The 17,399-nt window shown below is 38.9% G+C and overlaps 1 protein-coding gene across 1 annotated transcript; it reads right to left on the bottom strand.

The window, feature by feature from the left end:
• Nucleotides 1-1,049: 1,049 nt before the first annotated feature.
• Nucleotides 1,050-15,697, bottom strand: cers1 (ceramide synthase 1). The gene is made up of 8 exons (XM_079593182.1): nt 15,287-15,697; nt 6,153-6,312; nt 5,244-5,424; nt 4,758-4,919; nt 3,955-4,102; nt 3,188-3,312; nt 2,329-2,415; nt 1,050-2,102 (listed from the first exon to the last, which is right to left on the bottom strand). Exons 1-7 carry the CDS (start codon nt 15,545-15,547, stop codon nt 2,373-2,375), a joined length of 1,080 nt encoding a protein of 359 aa, XP_079449308.1. The 5' UTR covers nt 15,548-15,697; the 3' UTR covers nt 1,050-2,102; nt 2,329-2,372.
• Nucleotides 15,698-17,399: the final 1,702 nt, after the last annotated feature.

The raw sequence follows: 17,399 nt of genomic DNA on the forward strand, positions 1-17,399 counted from the left end.
CGCATGTTTATTTGATGCTGTTGAAATTCAGTTATCGCAAGGGAATGAATGAGTAGCGAATCCCTGTTTGCGTAATGACTACAAGAAGCTGCGTGTAAATGTTGCAAAAGTTTCGCAGAATGAGGATTATTTAGCAGGAACTGCAAGAACATCGTTTTATTCCAGTGATGTGACAATGCCAGGTAAGAAAAGTGAACCAAACTGACGCTCAAGTCAAGAGTAATGTTAGCTAATATTGTAGACTAAACTGCGACTAATTAGCCTAACACGGGAGAAACTCGGATCGGAAAACATCAGCAGCATTTAAATAGCTTTAAAGAATAAAAAAATAAAAAGTATTTGCCATCGTATTGGGTGAACTATCTCTTTAACAACAAAACTCCCCAAATCATAAACGGCTAGCACAAGCTAGCATTACGAACGGAAGACATGATGACCTCCGCGACGTGCACGATATTCCACATGAACGCGAAGATTATGAGCATTATTATACACAACAGAACTTTTGATACAGCAGGCAAATAAAGTATTCAAGTATTGCGATAGTTTTGGAGTGATCAATGCGTCACGACAGATAATATATCAGTTTCATCTTTTATGTGTCATTTCGTAAAGCATCTCAAATCTCATGCGTTCCTGCATACGACATTTGCATTAAATACTTTGATTAATTTGAGTAGTAAATGTTTCTCCATTGTAACGGACTGAATAAGCATTACGACTAACCATTGTTTCCACTGAGTTAAGTTCTCCATCCGTATTTATATGAACTAAACACGATATCATCGGAGTGTATTTTTTTTTTTTTTTTTTTTGGTCGGTCGATTCGAAACTATTTTTTAGGGGGGGGGGGGGGCGCCACTGAATATAAATGCAGTATTTTTTTGTAATCCAAACATTGAAAGCGATTCCCTTTCAGTCATCTACATTCAAACACGGTAATACTGTACAAACATGATTTTGATTGATGCAGATCAGGCTGGGTTTTTTTTAAATATTTTTTTTAAGGTGGTTACCTGTGTAGTTAGTTTATGTTTTTTTTATGTATTTTATTATTATTATTATTTAAACAAGGCAACTGATGAACTAGTACAGTGGTTCTCAACTGGTTTTGCTTCAGGACACTAATTTTATATATTGGCCCGGTTTCACAGACAGGGCTTAGATTAAGCCAGGATTAGGCTTTAGTTCAATTAGGACATTTAAGCGTTTATAAACATGCCTTAGAAAAAAACTGGTGTGCATCTTGAGACAAAACAATGGCACCGAGTCATATTTTAAGATATGTCTAATGTCTATGCAAGTTGCTTTAAGTTAAAACAGCTCAAACATGCATTTTAGTCTGGGACTAGACTTAAGCCTTGTCTGTAAAGCCAGGGGTCTGCGCATCATTAAGGTTTAAAGAAGTGCTTAAACTTGAAATGACCATGAAAGTATTCTGTATCCTTTTTTTTTTTATTCAAGATCCATATTGAAAAGCAAAATTACATCAGATATTAAGTTCTGTTTTCTGACGAATGTATCAGAATTAATACCTATGTTTATTTTTTCTGACCAATAAGAACCAATATTTATTGCAGTCTGGGTGTTTTTTTAACCTTGCAAAGTTATGGTTTTTAAGAGGTTGGCATATGTCTAATTTGACTTTAGAATAATAATGAACATGCATTTTGTGACAAAATATCATTGAGTGTGATTGGATGTACAACCTGCCTTTTGATGCCAACAAAAAAGATATGGTAAGAATTTCCATTTATTTTCCTGCCCTAACTATGCATGATTTTTTGGTTAATAGCATTTGCATTATTTGCATTACCATTATATGGATTTAACATGGCCTTCCCCTGCTTTTCAGAACAGATCTTCAACCAACCAATTGAGAACCACTCCACTAGTATTCACTACAACAAGATACGTACTACTAACCCTTTTTAATGCCTTCACTCCTGGAATTAAAATACACCAGAAAAACAAAAAGTCTAAATCTAATCAAACAAACTGTCAACCACAAAACCTGATTATAATGTGTTCCAATGTTCTCCTAAATGCATGGTATTGTATTTCATATCCAAAGATATCCAAGTCACTCCCGCCATAAGTTCCTGATTTAAAAAAATAATAGATTTATTTACTCGTTTAACTTAAATTAACATCTTTAAAGCAATATATGAGACAGATAACAAATAACATTCACAGTGCTATGATTATATTACAATAACAGTGATTGATTAAAACAAAGACGATGGTTGATTTGTTTCTTATTCTCTGTATGACTGTCCAATCACCTTGGCGGTCCGAGGTTAGAATCAATCTAGGTCACACAAGTACCTTGCAGTCATGGTTAAGTGCCTGCAGATGGCAGCATCTAGATATTATTGATGTTTCTTCTTGCTGGTCCCATTCTGCACATGTTTCCTAAGAGGAAGGAAGATGCATAAAAAGCACAGAGTCAGTCTAGAAAGAGGTGATCACAGGATGCATGTGGCGTAGTCGGATATCACTTCACTTCAAGGTCAGACAGATAAGGAGAGGACTAATGCCATGACGATAGTCACATCTACATGAGACGGCTCTCTCATCCAATCGCCAATGAGGTCAAAAGAGACTGCCACACTCAATGATCTCAGATTGCGTTACCCTAAACCTAAAGCTATTGATGTCAACAGGCGTGTGGCACAAAGCTACCTGTCCATGTGGTTAGAATATCTAGAGCTATAACAAATACTGGCCAACAGTGAAACTTTTAAAGAACTGGAGCGCAGATTTGGCAGAAATCAAGTGTAGAATACAGCCTTGTTTTATATACTCTTCTGGTCTAGTTAGCTTTATCATTTTTGGTAAAGCAAAACTACAGAAAATGAACATTATGCTGCCTTAAAGTTAGGTTGGAATGAGGATATTTATGGGTTAAGTGCACATGTACACCGCCGCATAATTATAATTACCAGTAGGAATAACCAAAAAATTTGGTTCAAAAGAAATTATTTGAACGCTCATCAAATTGTAATTGGACCTTTTCAACTCGCAAGTAGAAACTTCACTAGGGGACTTTGAAGGACCAATGTTTTAAAGTAGCAGACATTGCAAGTCTCAATTCTGCCTCAACTGCTAGTCGACCACACAACTTCCTCTTTATTACGTGCTGTATACCTGAACCACAGACTGCTTGCTGCATGTCTTCACTTACCCTTCGTTAGACATCTGATCATTAGTGTCTGTTCTCTCCTTTAGGTGATCTTCCTCGTACTCCCGGACATCGTTTACTTCCTTCATCTGTCCCGTCAGGACCTTCGCCACAAACAGCACGATGAACTAAAAGAGAACAAAATGTCTTGACATTTTTGCAGACTTTTCATAGCAATAACATGCAACTTGAATGGTGTTAAATGGTGATTGGTTCTCAGCTAGTTACCAAAAGTTACTTTGTAGGTTAAAATTCAAGTGGAAAGTTAATGGGATCTGTCATGGTAGTGTGCACTGTTCTACAGGATGCTTGGGATAAAGTATATGCTAGATAGCTAGCTAACATTAACTGATACCTCTGATAACAGGGCAATAAAAAGCAGTCGTTTTAGTATACATTTTTATCTTAAGTACACTTATTCCTTGGACAATCTCTCTAGAGCAGTGGTCTCTAACCCTGTTCCTGGAGGAACCCCCAACAGTACACATTTTGGATGCCTCCCTTCTTTGACACCCATTGAAGGTATCAGAATATTTACTGTTAAAGCAGGTTTGTTTGATTTATAGACAACCCAAATTTGCACGGTTGGGAGTACTCCAGTACCAGGGTTGGAAAACACTACTCTTGAGCAACCTAGGGCCTCTCTAATTGACGTGTTCATGATAATAGCTCTCAGTGGACTCATTACAAGACTTAAGCCAACAACATTTGGGTTACTAGCACTGAGCCTTACTATACTACCATTGTGTTCTGAAAATACCCATTCTTACCAGGAACCAATAGATATTCATGAGGAGCAGAGCAAGCAGGAGTGTGTTGAAGAAGAAGTAGAAAGGGATGGTGGGAACTGACTGGATGCTGGTGACGCAGGAGGCCCACATAACTTTAAGGGGGAACCAGTACAAACGGAACCAAAACCTGCACAAATGGCAAGAACAAACTAGATGAAGCCAATTACATCTTTCGAGCATCCTCTGGACACAGGATAAAGGTGCAAAATATCCATTACAAAAAGTCCTAATAAGTAGTTGTTACATGAACAAGGGATTCTGTGGAGCAGGGGTGGGAAAATCTGGCCCTCGATGGCTACTGTCCCACAGAGTTTAACTCTAACCCTAATCAAACACCTGCCTGTAATGTCCAAGTAATCCTGAACATTTTTTCAAACTCTGCAGGACCGTGGATCTCAAGGGTTAGAGTTGCGTAACCCTGATGTAGACCCTTATATGGGTAATTTAATTTAATCAAGGAGGGAATGTTTTTGGATGAACATCCTTTGTTTTTGCAGAGCATTCCAATCCTCCTTTCCTAACCCTAAACCAAGGTTACTCACTCCTGCTCCTGGAGATCTACCTTGCTCCATAGTTTAGGTCCAGAAATTACTTTAGAAAAAGTTTTGTTCGAGCAAAATCAGAGGGTAATTATCATTTGATTGGAATGTTGTTCCAGGACCAACAAAGGATGTATGTCTACTTGTACAAATCACTTTGAGCCTTGTATAAGTTCTCCATGCTGTGTCATGTTTGCATCAATAACATAGCTTTTGGTTTCTTGATCAACAGGCAAGCCTTACCATGTGATGCTAAAGCTAACGGCACCCATGTTGGACAGGACGTCATTGATGAAGTACTCTTTCCCTCCCCGGATCTTGAAATAAACGTTGACCTTGGTGAATTCCAACTGAACGTCATTGATGTCGTGAAGAAAGAGGACGAGAATGCCAATGTTGTGGTATCTGAGGACGATATGTTCAAATACACAAACGAGTGGTTAATGAACTGTGGCTTTTAGTGGCATATCATGTGAGCTAATTCTTTGTATCATTTATTCTTTAAGATTCAAGTTCTTGTTGTAACCAGGGTTTGAAATTAACTTTTTCCCTCACCGGCCAATTTGGCTACTACATTTTTAAGTTACTCGCCACAGTTGAATTTTACCCGCATTTGGAGGGTTGGCGGGTGTTCATTTCAAACCCTGGTTGTAACTATGAAAACTAAAACCTTTTAAAAAATCAGGCTGTAGATTAGCTGTTTTAACAAAGCCCATAAATGTGCCTGACCTAAAGGCATAGGAGAATGTGATCAGGGCCAGAGTGATGAAGTGATGCACCACCATGACAAGGGAGTCCTTCCGCCATGCGTCCATGTAGACCGTGGCATATATCGAATGGCCGTAGAAGCTGCCCTGGATAAGGTAAGCTATCGCAATATCGGTGGGTACTGACATCCCACTCTTCCAGTCTAGACCGAAAAGACAGAACAAAACAGTGACACTCCACAACCATAAAAAGAACAACACTAGATGGTAGTGACCTTGACTTACAGACAAAAAGTGAAACTCTGGCCTCATAAAACAGATGGTTTATGCTGATATAGTAGAGATTAAAGCTGTTCATGCGTTACTCAAAAGGGGTGTTCAAGATGCCATTCATTTTCAATGACATTCAATGGTTTCTGTCAACAGCAATATTTGGCATTGTGACAATCTTTATTGGGATTAATAAAGTAGTATCGTATCATTCATGCAAATGAGTAATGAGGTGATACAGCAACTACCAATTGGAGCGTAAATGATTATCAGTGGACTGATAAGTGAAAATGGGTTTTCAGAATAACTGGTGACCTTTAATGTTTATTCATTATAGTAATCATTCATATTAATGTTTATTCTGATTTTTAGTCATTAAACATTTAACATTGACAACAGCAATCACCAACCATCTTTTAAAATCTGAACTGTTTCAAAACCTTTCAGAGGTTTCCTGGGATATTCAAGGATCCTGTACGTTTTAAACAAGCATTTTTTTAAGCATTAAATTGTATTTTGTACCACCTGACACCTTCAAAAGTAGCATGTAATCTGTTTAAAAAGCTTTTTAAAAAGCCGAGGGTTTAGTTATTCAGGCCTGACAAGCTTTAACAAAATTATTACATGCAAAAACAGGACAAGCGTCAGCTTTAAAGCTTACCGTAAAACACAGATGGAGGGTTTTGAAAGAAGGAATAACTAGTGAAAAACAAAAGGTAGGTGCTGTATGACCATGACATTGTGTAGAAGACCAGCTTCCACGCGCTCTCTGGCATCTTTGAGACATCTTTTGATGGGATGCAACACCATTGTCCAAAAGGCTGTGGAAGACAAGAGGAAAGAATGAAATTGCAATGCTAGCATTTGCATAGCAGGTGTTCATTCATCAACAAAGAAGACTTCTAGCAACTGAATTGCAGAGGATCAATGAGACTACACACAACGCTCCCAGGTAAAATTACCAACAGAAAAGCTCATGTTGTACACACCTGTAACAGTGAAGTTCGACTGATTTGTGCATTTAATTTGCTTAGAAGTGAATGCTTATAATTTACTGTGTATTTCTTTCCAGGTGCTGCCGCCTTTGTGGTTTCACATAAAAGGATGAGTCATGAAAAGGCCATTCTAATTAGCTCAGACATCAGATGACTCAAACGACCCATTGACGGTAATAGCCCACAGCTAAAGTTGTACTTCATCTTTGCTAAACTTTGTGTGTGCTCACGTGCCTTCACCTTATCTCTCCCATGACAGACTATCCTGCTTGTGTGTGGACACAAAAGCCGAATGTCACAGTAACTGAAGATGGTTAAGGCTCGACTTAATCATTTATCTATTCACAAGCATCACCTTCACTTGGCGTTACCTAATCTGCATTCCCTTCTGCTAATTAAAACAATATATATATAACAATATATACATAAAATAGGCCACTGAAACTAGACATATACATTGGCATCATTTGACCTCTCTTGTGCTCATAGTCTCATGGTTGCCTCTGATTGGGCAAGAGGCAATGTGGTGCGCACCGCAGGATATCCACCACGTGGATTCTGCTCTCCGCCTCTACCCGCTGGGGTTATTTATAGAGGCCAGCTGTCACCAAAATGCTCCACCCCCGTTCCTCTATCATCACCACCTCTAGCTGAGTCCCGAGGTTCAGGCTGACTGCTGCTGATGCTGGTGACTGCATCATGGTTGTGATAGAGAGCACACATCCCCTTCTCAGCTGAACAGCCTGACGTTGCTTTGTGCTCTAATGGCCACAAATTAATCAAAGAAAAGTTTAGGCGAGTCTCAGAAGAAAACCACGAATGAGATCACTTTAACATCCCAGTTGCTTCTTCTAGAAGTTCAATGGAGAATGATTCTGATTGATTCTCGCGGTGTGCTCAGATATACCAAGATCTATTGAATTGGCTCTATCACTCTCTCCTCTCTCCATTATAGCTGGTGTGTGGTGAGCCAGCCTGTTCTCACCCAAATGCGTCTCTATAGCACGCAGTGTGTTTATCGTGCAATTTATACGCGAAAATGAGTTTTTACGTGGATATGATACGCAGTTTTGCGCGTGCATATGATACGCACTTAATTTCGTGATATACACACGCACCCCACACCACTAATCCTACCCAAGCGTATAATACACACGCACCCTACCCAACCCTAAACCCAACCATGTGCTATCCATGCGTATACTATGCACGTAAAAACTCATTTTCGCGTATATATTACACGATAAACACACTGCGTGCTATATAGACGCATTTGGTGAGATCGGGTTGGGTGAGCGCACTGGCGCCGTTGTGCTGTGGCTGCCGTCGCATCATCCCAGTGGATGCTCACTCTGGTGGTGTTGAGGAGAGACCCCCTGATATGATTGTAAAGTGCTTTGGGTGTACAGTAGTACATATGAAAGCGCTATATAAATGCCTCATTCTACAGTACGATCTTCAATTTCTTCAATATGATTCAGTGTAACCATTTTTATTACAAATTGTAGGGCTGTCCCTGACTAAAGATTTTTCTAGTCGACTAGTAGTCGTTCATTTAAGCCATTGGTCGACTAATCGCACGTTTATATTAATTTAATTATATAAGCTTGCCGCAAAGCACTGGCAAAAATAATGATTATAAGTGTCACAAAAAATAGCAAGCAGACATTTTAGGGTACGTTTACACCTCAACGATACAGAAAAGTTTTTCCTTTGAGTTTTCCGCGTACAGACGACACCATTGTCAAAATGATCCCCATTCACACGGATCCGCGAAAACGACTAAAAACGCTGTATTCTGGTGCCAGGCCATTAGATGGCGATGAAACACTATAGACTGAACACGTAATACGCATGTGCATGACATCATCGTCTTCAGCGATTCACGTTTTTGTTGTTTACACAGAGACCGTTTTCGGAAACTTGCGCTTTGAAACCTATTTTCAGGCACCCAAAACACCATTGTCGTGTAAACGAATGGCCAAAATGCGTTAAAAGTTTTACATTTTTAGTTGAAAGCGGTGTCATGTAAACAATGTTAGAGTTAACGATGCCGATTCGCCATCTCCGCAGTGAATGTGCCTATAGAGCGAAATGCAACTTTCATATGGATATTACATAATCAGAGAGTATTTGTTTTCTATTTGAATGGGTTTGTTTAAAAGTAGACATTTCATATTTCTCATGTCTGTGAGGCAAGTAGCAAAAGTTGAGTTTCGGCTCATTTACGGCGTTTCTCATGGACTGCGTGATTTCGCAACTTCTTGTGTGTTTTATCTGTGACTTGCCGACTTATAAAATCTTGGTCGACTAACGTTTAGTCGACTATTAGGGTGCAGCCCTACATTTTAGCTAGGCTATCCACCTCCGTTTCTTACGGTGTCAACTGTGTTTAATTGGTGTCTCTTGTCATTTCTCCTCAGAATTTGTTGAGGAAACTTGATACCTAATTAAACTAATTAAACACAACTGAGTCTCCAATAAGTCTACTGAGCTTTGGAAGAGCAACTTCCGAGCAATAGAAGTTTCCTCTGGGAATGCTTGTTATGGAGGACACAAAGGCCACCAACTACTTTTGCTCCATCTCCCAGGACATGAATGGCAAGCAAAACCGAGGGCTGAACTGAACCTGATGACCGAATGCGACTGAAACACATTTTGTTCTGGGGTCTCGTACAAGAGCCGACCTGTCGATTAAACGCAGTTTCCTTAGCAACTATTTGTGGATGGTTTTGTAAAATAAATCAAAGACAAATGACAACAAACACAATGTAAAAGAACAAGCCCATCTCCCACGTATGTAAACAACAATTGATCAAAGAATGTCATCTCCTTACTGGTTTGTTGCTCTCTTTGGATCTGCGTTATATTAAAAGCGCAACTTAAAGGAATAGTCCATCCAAGAATGAAAAGTTGTGATATTTATAACCCATATGCTATAATTTTTTCCTTCATGCAGGTTGTATTGGTATGGATCACTTCTGGTCACTTGCCATTTTAAGAAACTAAATATTAAAATATCAAATATCTTTGAATTTAACACGTTTGCATAGCCATCGTTGTGTGTAAAAGGTAAAATGCAAAGTAAAAAACTATGTTAAACGGCACATTGCAACTTTACATGGTGGATTTCAAGCAAATTTCACTGGACAGTGAACAGTGAACAAAAACAGCCGAGGTCTTTCTTTAACAGAGGAAAAACCACCTCTAAAAACACACTTCCACATTCACAGCCAAAAGAACTTGTGAACTTTCTGCATCAAGTTTCAAAATATCTGTTGTACAGCTGTTAAAACAACATAAGGGAGATTAAACAATGACAGTGTTCATTTTTGACTGAACTATTCCTTTAAAAGAAACGTACACAGATCAGGACATTCAAACAGAATGTCAATATAGTTGTAAGCCGGGTGCACACTGTGTGATTTATTTGGCCGTCTGAGACAAATTTTGCAAATCCTAAAAGATTCCTCTGATCCTAGATCCTAAGTCTTTGATTGTTAGTTTGATTTCAAACAGACATGACTTCAGGACTGAATATCTTGTGCTTCTTGGCTAATAATATCTTGGCTAATTTCTCCTTCAATACATCGCAAGATTTAATTCAACATTTAGCCATTTGATTAATGACCGTTGCGATCAAATTTTACCTCAGATAAAATTTTGACAGTGTCAGAAGATTTCCCTCAAAGTCCTGCAGTTTGACACTCCTATGACGACCGTCAGATTGTCTTCGTTTTTCAAAACAAGCCATGACCAAAATTAACGTTAGATTTCTTTGTTTGTATTTCAATCCCACGTTTAATGCAGCGGACAGTCACCGAATGTGTCATTGAATGTGTCATTGAATGTGTCATTGACCGCTGACGGACTGTCCTGTATTAGCATATTTCCCGTATTAGCATATTTACGCCCTCAGCCATTTGTATACTGTCCACCAAGGCATCACTTTATGTGTCTTGTGTCGACATGCCTCATGGAAGAGAGGAGTGTGTGTGCAGTTGCTTATTATCATTTAAAGAGACATGCAGGTCGCTGTGAACAGAGCTGTTTTTGAGGAGGTAAGGGTGTTGTTGTACACAACCATTGAGGAATTTTAACCAAAGTATGTAACCAACTTTACACGAAGACCCTAAAGAATCATCCCAACTTGTGGAAAATGGGCATCCGATGACCCCTTTAAAGTCAGAAAAAGCCCTCTCCAAATCTTTGGAGGTCCAAGAGTCAGAAAACAGATAAAAGCATCTCTACATGGCCAGATGGAGCCACAGAGCCTCATCTTCTCATTTGCCCCTCAAACGCCCTCCTCCTTCCTCCCTGTTGGGCTGAGCTGTATTTCCTCAGGCTTTGATTGTTCTCGGAATAACTAGTTCGTTTTCTGCTGTCATTTCAGATGAAGTTGATGCATCTAGTCGAGGGATCAGAGTACTTGAAACAGGGCGGCACAAAGAGGAAGGAAGGATGCAGACGACGATGCCTACCGATAATGGCATGCAATTTCCACTCCGAGCACCAAACATTTGAGAAACACATCAATGCTTGTATCTGACAGTGCAATCAAGTCTCTGGGAGGACATAGATTAAACGGGTGCTTTAATTGCCTTTCAGAGTCAATATACAGGGCATCACATTTCTAAGGGTTTCCTTATGTTATCAGTTGGTCACCATATGTTGAGTTTTAGAAAAACAAAATTCAAAAAAATCTTTTCTCTGCATTGGCTGATAACTTTTACTGCTTGGTCAACTACCATAAGTATTTATTTTTCTTTGTTGAAGTTCTACCATTTTATTACATCCAATTATCATTAAATGTATCTATAAACACTGGCGTTCATTTTGCTGATAGTGCCATTTTTAAAATAACATCTACAGCACAAAAGTAAAATTCGGTTCACATACATAAAATTGATTGACAATCTTGCAATGGGTGAGTAAACTAATAATCTCGTAATTATGTTTGTGCAGCATGTGTTACGAATGTGAACTGGTGAAACACAAGTCTGTTTTTACTATCTTAAGAGCTGATGACCTCTGTATGTACGACTGCTGTTAAGACACCGATCTCAAAGGTTATTGTCTGCAGAATACACAGTGTGACATGATATTCCCTTGGCAGCTGTACGGACAGCCAAAGTTTATCGTAGTGGTGATGTTGTTTGCTAGAACATGATGTTGTTGGCTATTGATTTTAGTGAAGTGATTACTGAAATACATTCCCTCTGGTCCAGTGAATGGTGGTCATCACAGTCTCAGCAAAGGCTACCCAGCATGCAGTCAACAGCTTGATTTTTTTTCACACACACACAGTTTACAGTACTGGCCAGATGGCCTTTTGCTACTCGTCCATCGAGTCTGAGAACGTGAAAGTGCATGGGAACTTTAAAAATGAATGGGCCTCATTATCGCTAAGAGCTGATGCCATAAATTGTTTATTAGGTAACATGGAGATTCGTTTAAAAACCAAGTAGAGAGATCATGTTACGTACCGCACGCATGTGTTTGTGAGTGCAGGACATAGTCCACAAAACACTTTAAAATCTGCAGGCTATGTCAGGAATTATCTCCCAAGACATACGAGACAATCTTGTGGCCAAAGTACAGTAAAACTGCAGTAGAGAGCTCACACCGACAAAAACTGTTTCAAAAGGGCTTGAACACTATAGTCCATGTCTTCTGAAGTCATGTGCTAACTCAGTGTGAAGAACAGACTCATATTTAAGTTGTTTATCATTAAAACATAGCGTATGTGCAATCTTTGGAGCATTAATGAATCATAATGATTCATTCTTTTGAGTCAGATCTTTACAATGAATCAGTTCATTTACAAAGTCATCGGGTTCTTGAGTTCAACTCACTGACTCAATCATTCCAGGGGTTAACAGCTCACTAGAGAAGATTATCAGTGAATATCAGCAGCCACATTTACATTACCCTTCAAATTGAAATTGCAATCACTCGCATGAGGTGTTTTTCAGGCAATTCGAAAAAGGAATATTTTGCAAAACGGCAACAGTTTTTGCACATTTACAGGTCACCTGATGTAGATGGCGTGGTGTGTTTGGACAGAAGACGACACATAGTTCTTTAATAAACTCAAAAGACAAAAGTACCACGGGAATACTGGAAATGCCGCAAAGAAATGCCACAATTTATCTAGAGTTTGAAGCCGATATGAGGGAGAAACACTTAATACGAGCCACTCACTGTACACAAGTCTTTCCTTGCCATTAAAGGGGGGGTAAAATGCCCTTTTCACAAGATGTAAAATAAATCTTTTATGTCCCCAGAGTGTGTGTGTGTGTGAAGTTTTAGCACAAAATACCCCACAGATATTTTTATAAAGCATGTTAAAGTTGTCACTTTTTGAGGGTTTGCAAAAACGCACCATTTTGTGCCTGGCCCTTTAAATGCAAATGAGCTGCTGCAGAGGGCGGGGTTTCAAGAGCTTGTGTGTGTTAGCAGCTGTGATTACCTCACGCACACACACTAAAATGACAGAAACTGTTCTGCCTTTAATGTTAAAACGGAGTCAGACAAAGATGGAGAGACTCAAGAAGAAGTGACAACATGTAGAAGCAACAGGACGTCTCTGAATGGTTAGTTGATGAATTTATGTCGCTGATGTGGAGTTAACTATCTTCAATTAGCATATTCTGTCATGGTAATCTATAAATCGCTCGTATAGGAACTGTTGTGAGATGCACACCGAGTGACTTTCTATTGCATGTGAAAAGATGGATGCTAAAGTTTGAGCTGACTCACAAATGTGCTCGACTACAACAACTCTTCCTCTTCTCAACATGGACTGCGTGTTCAGGGGGCGGGGCTTATGTACATTTTAGGGTTGGTGATGTCACTAAACCCGGAGGACTGTCGTGTAGTTCCTACCAGCCATTTGTTGTAGTCCTTTTCTTTAAAAGCAAATATATTCCTTTGCTTTGAACTTTGAGCGTTGTAACTTTGCAGATGTTGTTTATGATCAAACAGCAACTTTACACAACTAACTACAGTTAGAAAAGTGAAATCATAATCAACCACCCCTTTAATGCTTGAATAACACACATACGTCTCCTTCCATTCTAAATAATGGCTAATTATGGCTGACATACATAGATATATACATAATAAAGGAATAATTATAATATTATATATTTCAACATGTTCAAGATTTCAGCGAGATAAGAGCATTTGTGTTCGTGCAGATCACTTCAGGTACCGCAGTGCCCGCCAGAAAGCTTGCCTGTGACAAGATGGCCGCCGGTGATGACGTTAGAGACCTTACCGCCGTAAGACATCTAGCCTTTATTGTGTACATCTATGGTGATATAGATCTACCAACATCCATCACCATGATTTTTTAAATGACTTATCGCAAGAGGAAACGAGTCGCATAACATCGGTTAATGGAAACGGCATCATTTCGGAATAGTTTTTAATCGAATCGCAAAAAAGTTTTTTTTTTAAAAGCAATTCTATGACTTCAATAAAAAATAACTTGTCATATTTGGGTGAACTATTCCTTCAAGAAGAACTAACACACCAGAATCCCATCTTGTGCCTTTAAGCATGCAATTGTTTGATCAAAAGGCTATATGATGACTTAAATCCTGCAATATATTGAAGAAGAGACTCTCTTTGATGGAGAGGGATATTATTAGCCAAGAAGCACAATATATTGAGATCTGACACACTGATTAACTGTCACCTTTTCATTTTCTAAGTCATGCCAGTTTTTAATCACAAACTGCAGTGCTGCAACTCTTTGCCAAGACCTCACACTCTCTTACTCAAGGGTTACAGGCCAGACAAGGTCCTGACACGTCACATATTTCCGTATCAACATCACGGCAGCCGTCAGGGTTTCTCCACGTGCTGAGAGTGAAGACTTTACAGGAGGAATTAAACCGTAGCGCAGAGTAAACATGGATGCAGAGGCCCATGAATCATGACGGCATTGATCCCAGTAATAGCAGCACACCAGCCGAGCTCAAACCAGTCATCAAACACGCTTCGGGACAGGAAGTGAAACCAACGTTTGCCGCATACATCACCTCAGCTGAACATAAGCAACAAATGCAAAATGTGGCATATCACAGACTCAGAAACAAGGCAATTTGATCAAGTGTATGTCTGGGAAACTTGATAGTTAATGTAACCTGTTTGCATAGCCATCGTTGTATGTAAAAGGTCAAATGCAAAGTAAAAAACTATGTAAAACAGCTCTTGGGCACATTGCAACTTTACATGGCGAGTTTCAAGCACATTTCAGGGGACAGAGAAAAAAACTACACCAAACACCTCTGAAAACACACCCATGTTCAAAATAACTTGTGAACTTCTGCATCAAGTGTTAAACGTCTGCTTTTCAGAAACGACAACAGCTCTTGAGGAAATGAGAAGTGTTTGCTTGTGAACAACTCACTCAGATCACTAAAACTAAGTATGCGTAGCAGTCCTAGAGATGCTTGACTTCACAAACATCACTAATCTCAGACACACACTCACATCTATGCTCAAATGACCTTTAATATACAAATGGTGATGCAAATGTCCAATGTTTCAAAACAACTTCAAGATATTCATTGAGGGCGCCAATGATGCTTTCAAAACCTTGAGTTTAATACTCATTTATTTACAGGCTTCTCTTCTGAAGTTGAACGTTTTTTTTTTTTTTTCAGTGATCGATACCATAATATGAATAGTTTAAATACAATGAACACCTATTTTATACAATATAAATAATCAGCCTTGTCAATATCAGTTGTATTAGTATTGACCGTGGCTTCTGAAGTATGTTTACCTCAAAGATGTACACGGTCAGTCCCTTGCGCACCTTCGTCCACATGACCGCGCTCATGAAGAACATGAAGATCTCCATCCAGGTTATGTAGGCATGATCCAGCAAGGTGTTCCTGGACAGCTCCAGTCCGCAGTCTTTACACTCTCTAAAGGCACTGAAAATGACTGAACACGCTCTGGTGACGAGCTCAATGTAGCCAGGCATGATCTCCATCTCCATGCCGTCACCAGAAGAACCGGCATCCATGTGATTGGTGTCCATTACGCTAGAAATACTGTAGTAAGTGCTATTTAACAAGCCACTTAGGGGTTAAAAAGCAATGGAGACGCACAATGCAAAAAGTGCCACCAGATATAGCTGCTGTAAACCTTAAGCTGATTACGGCATCCAAAGTGTCCTGTCTGTCTTTCCTTGTCTTCTAAATGAAGACTAATAAACGACTAATGCCAATTAACAAATTACGCCAAACAAACAGATTCCAACATTAACCCCTAATAACATGAGAAAAAAATATGATTGTATATCCTATACTGCATACGTGCCATTAGAGCGTAAAATTATTTATATATTCTGCTTAAATATAAACTGAAATCTTCTCTGTATGTAAAATATTGACATTAACACTTCCCTTTCTTAATGGTTGCCAAATCCATTGCACAGTGTGTGAATCAGCATGCCTGCATTGCCCATCACAGTTCATTTATTATCAATATAAGCAGAAGGCTCGCAATTTTAAGCATTCTTCGCGCAATTCCGAAATTATAAGTTAAAGGTTAATAAAAAAGCATAACCTCAAATATTCCGCACATGTGACGTGTGTCCGTATGCAAAATTCTTCATGTGCCGAAATAGCGCGTCCTCTCCTTTACGTTATTCAGTGAGTATAACATCTCCTCTGGGTTTCATCTCATGTCGAGAGGTTTAAAGCTGAAATTATCCTTCAGTATGTCCATATGTGGGTCGAATATAGAGAACAGGTAGAAATAAAAATCGCCAAATGAAGCCGTAAATGAACCTGCGCACAAAACCGTTCAGCATGTGATAGATTCGCAGACGCACAATGAGAAAAAACGCACTAAGACAAAACAAAAACAAATGTACCTAAAATCTATCTACAGCCTCCTGTGAGGACCGACATCCGCAGAGCACTGTGAAGAAGTTGAGGTTACTGAAAAAAAGAAGAAGCAGATGATGTCCGTGTGTTCATGTTAGCCGGTTCTTTTGAACAATTCGATGGAGTCGATTCGCAAAGCGGTTATGAATCACTTGACTGTAACCATGGCAAAACGTCCGTTTCGCCGGTTAGAAAACCAATTCGATATGTTGGAAACATAAAAATAGAATAATTATCGCAATACATGACAACAGTTTAATCGCAGGCCGATTCGAAACGTTACAATTTGGAACAAGCACGATCAGCAAGCATCTCAGAGAATCAAACTGGACAGCGTAAATATACACATACAATAAGAAACACTAATATATCAATGATGGCGATAAAGTAGTTTAATTTAACAAAATCGTTATTTCATCACCTAAAGTTAAACTTCCAAATTGAATCGAATGAACCGAGTCGGCAAAATGACTCAGATCAAGCAGCGGTCCGTTATCTTTAGACAGATTACAGAGAGAGAGAGAGAGAGAGAGAGAGAGAGAGAGAGAGAGAGAGAGAGAGAGAGAGAGAGAGGGGAACATGTTTAAAGTGACAGTAATCATGTGAACAAATGTTGATTTTCTGTTCAATTCAAAGGTTTATTTATTTATTTTATTTATTTATTATTTATCGATAGGCTTTGAGACGTTTCATATGAAATAACAAAAAAACATTTGAATTTAGATATTTTTTATTGAATAATTTTATATTTATTAATAAATTAAATTGGTCACATTGAAAAAAAAAGGTATTTACAAAGTATATGAAGAAAATTGCTGAATTTTTTTAAAAAGAATTTGTCCATGTTGCTGCACTTTGACCCAGACGCTGCAATACAATGTTGTAGCGCTGGGCGGCGCAATCGGCCTGTGTAACATCCCATAATGCGCGCTGCTTTTCCTCCATAAAAAACACTGTGGAAGGTCTAATAAAAAATATATAGTTTTAATAGTAATAAAA

Source organism: Phoxinus phoxinus (genome assembly GCF_949152265.1).
Source record: "Phoxinus phoxinus genome assembly, chromosome: 20".
NCBI lineage: Eukaryota > Metazoa > Chordata > Actinopteri > Cypriniformes > Leuciscidae > Phoxinus > Phoxinus phoxinus.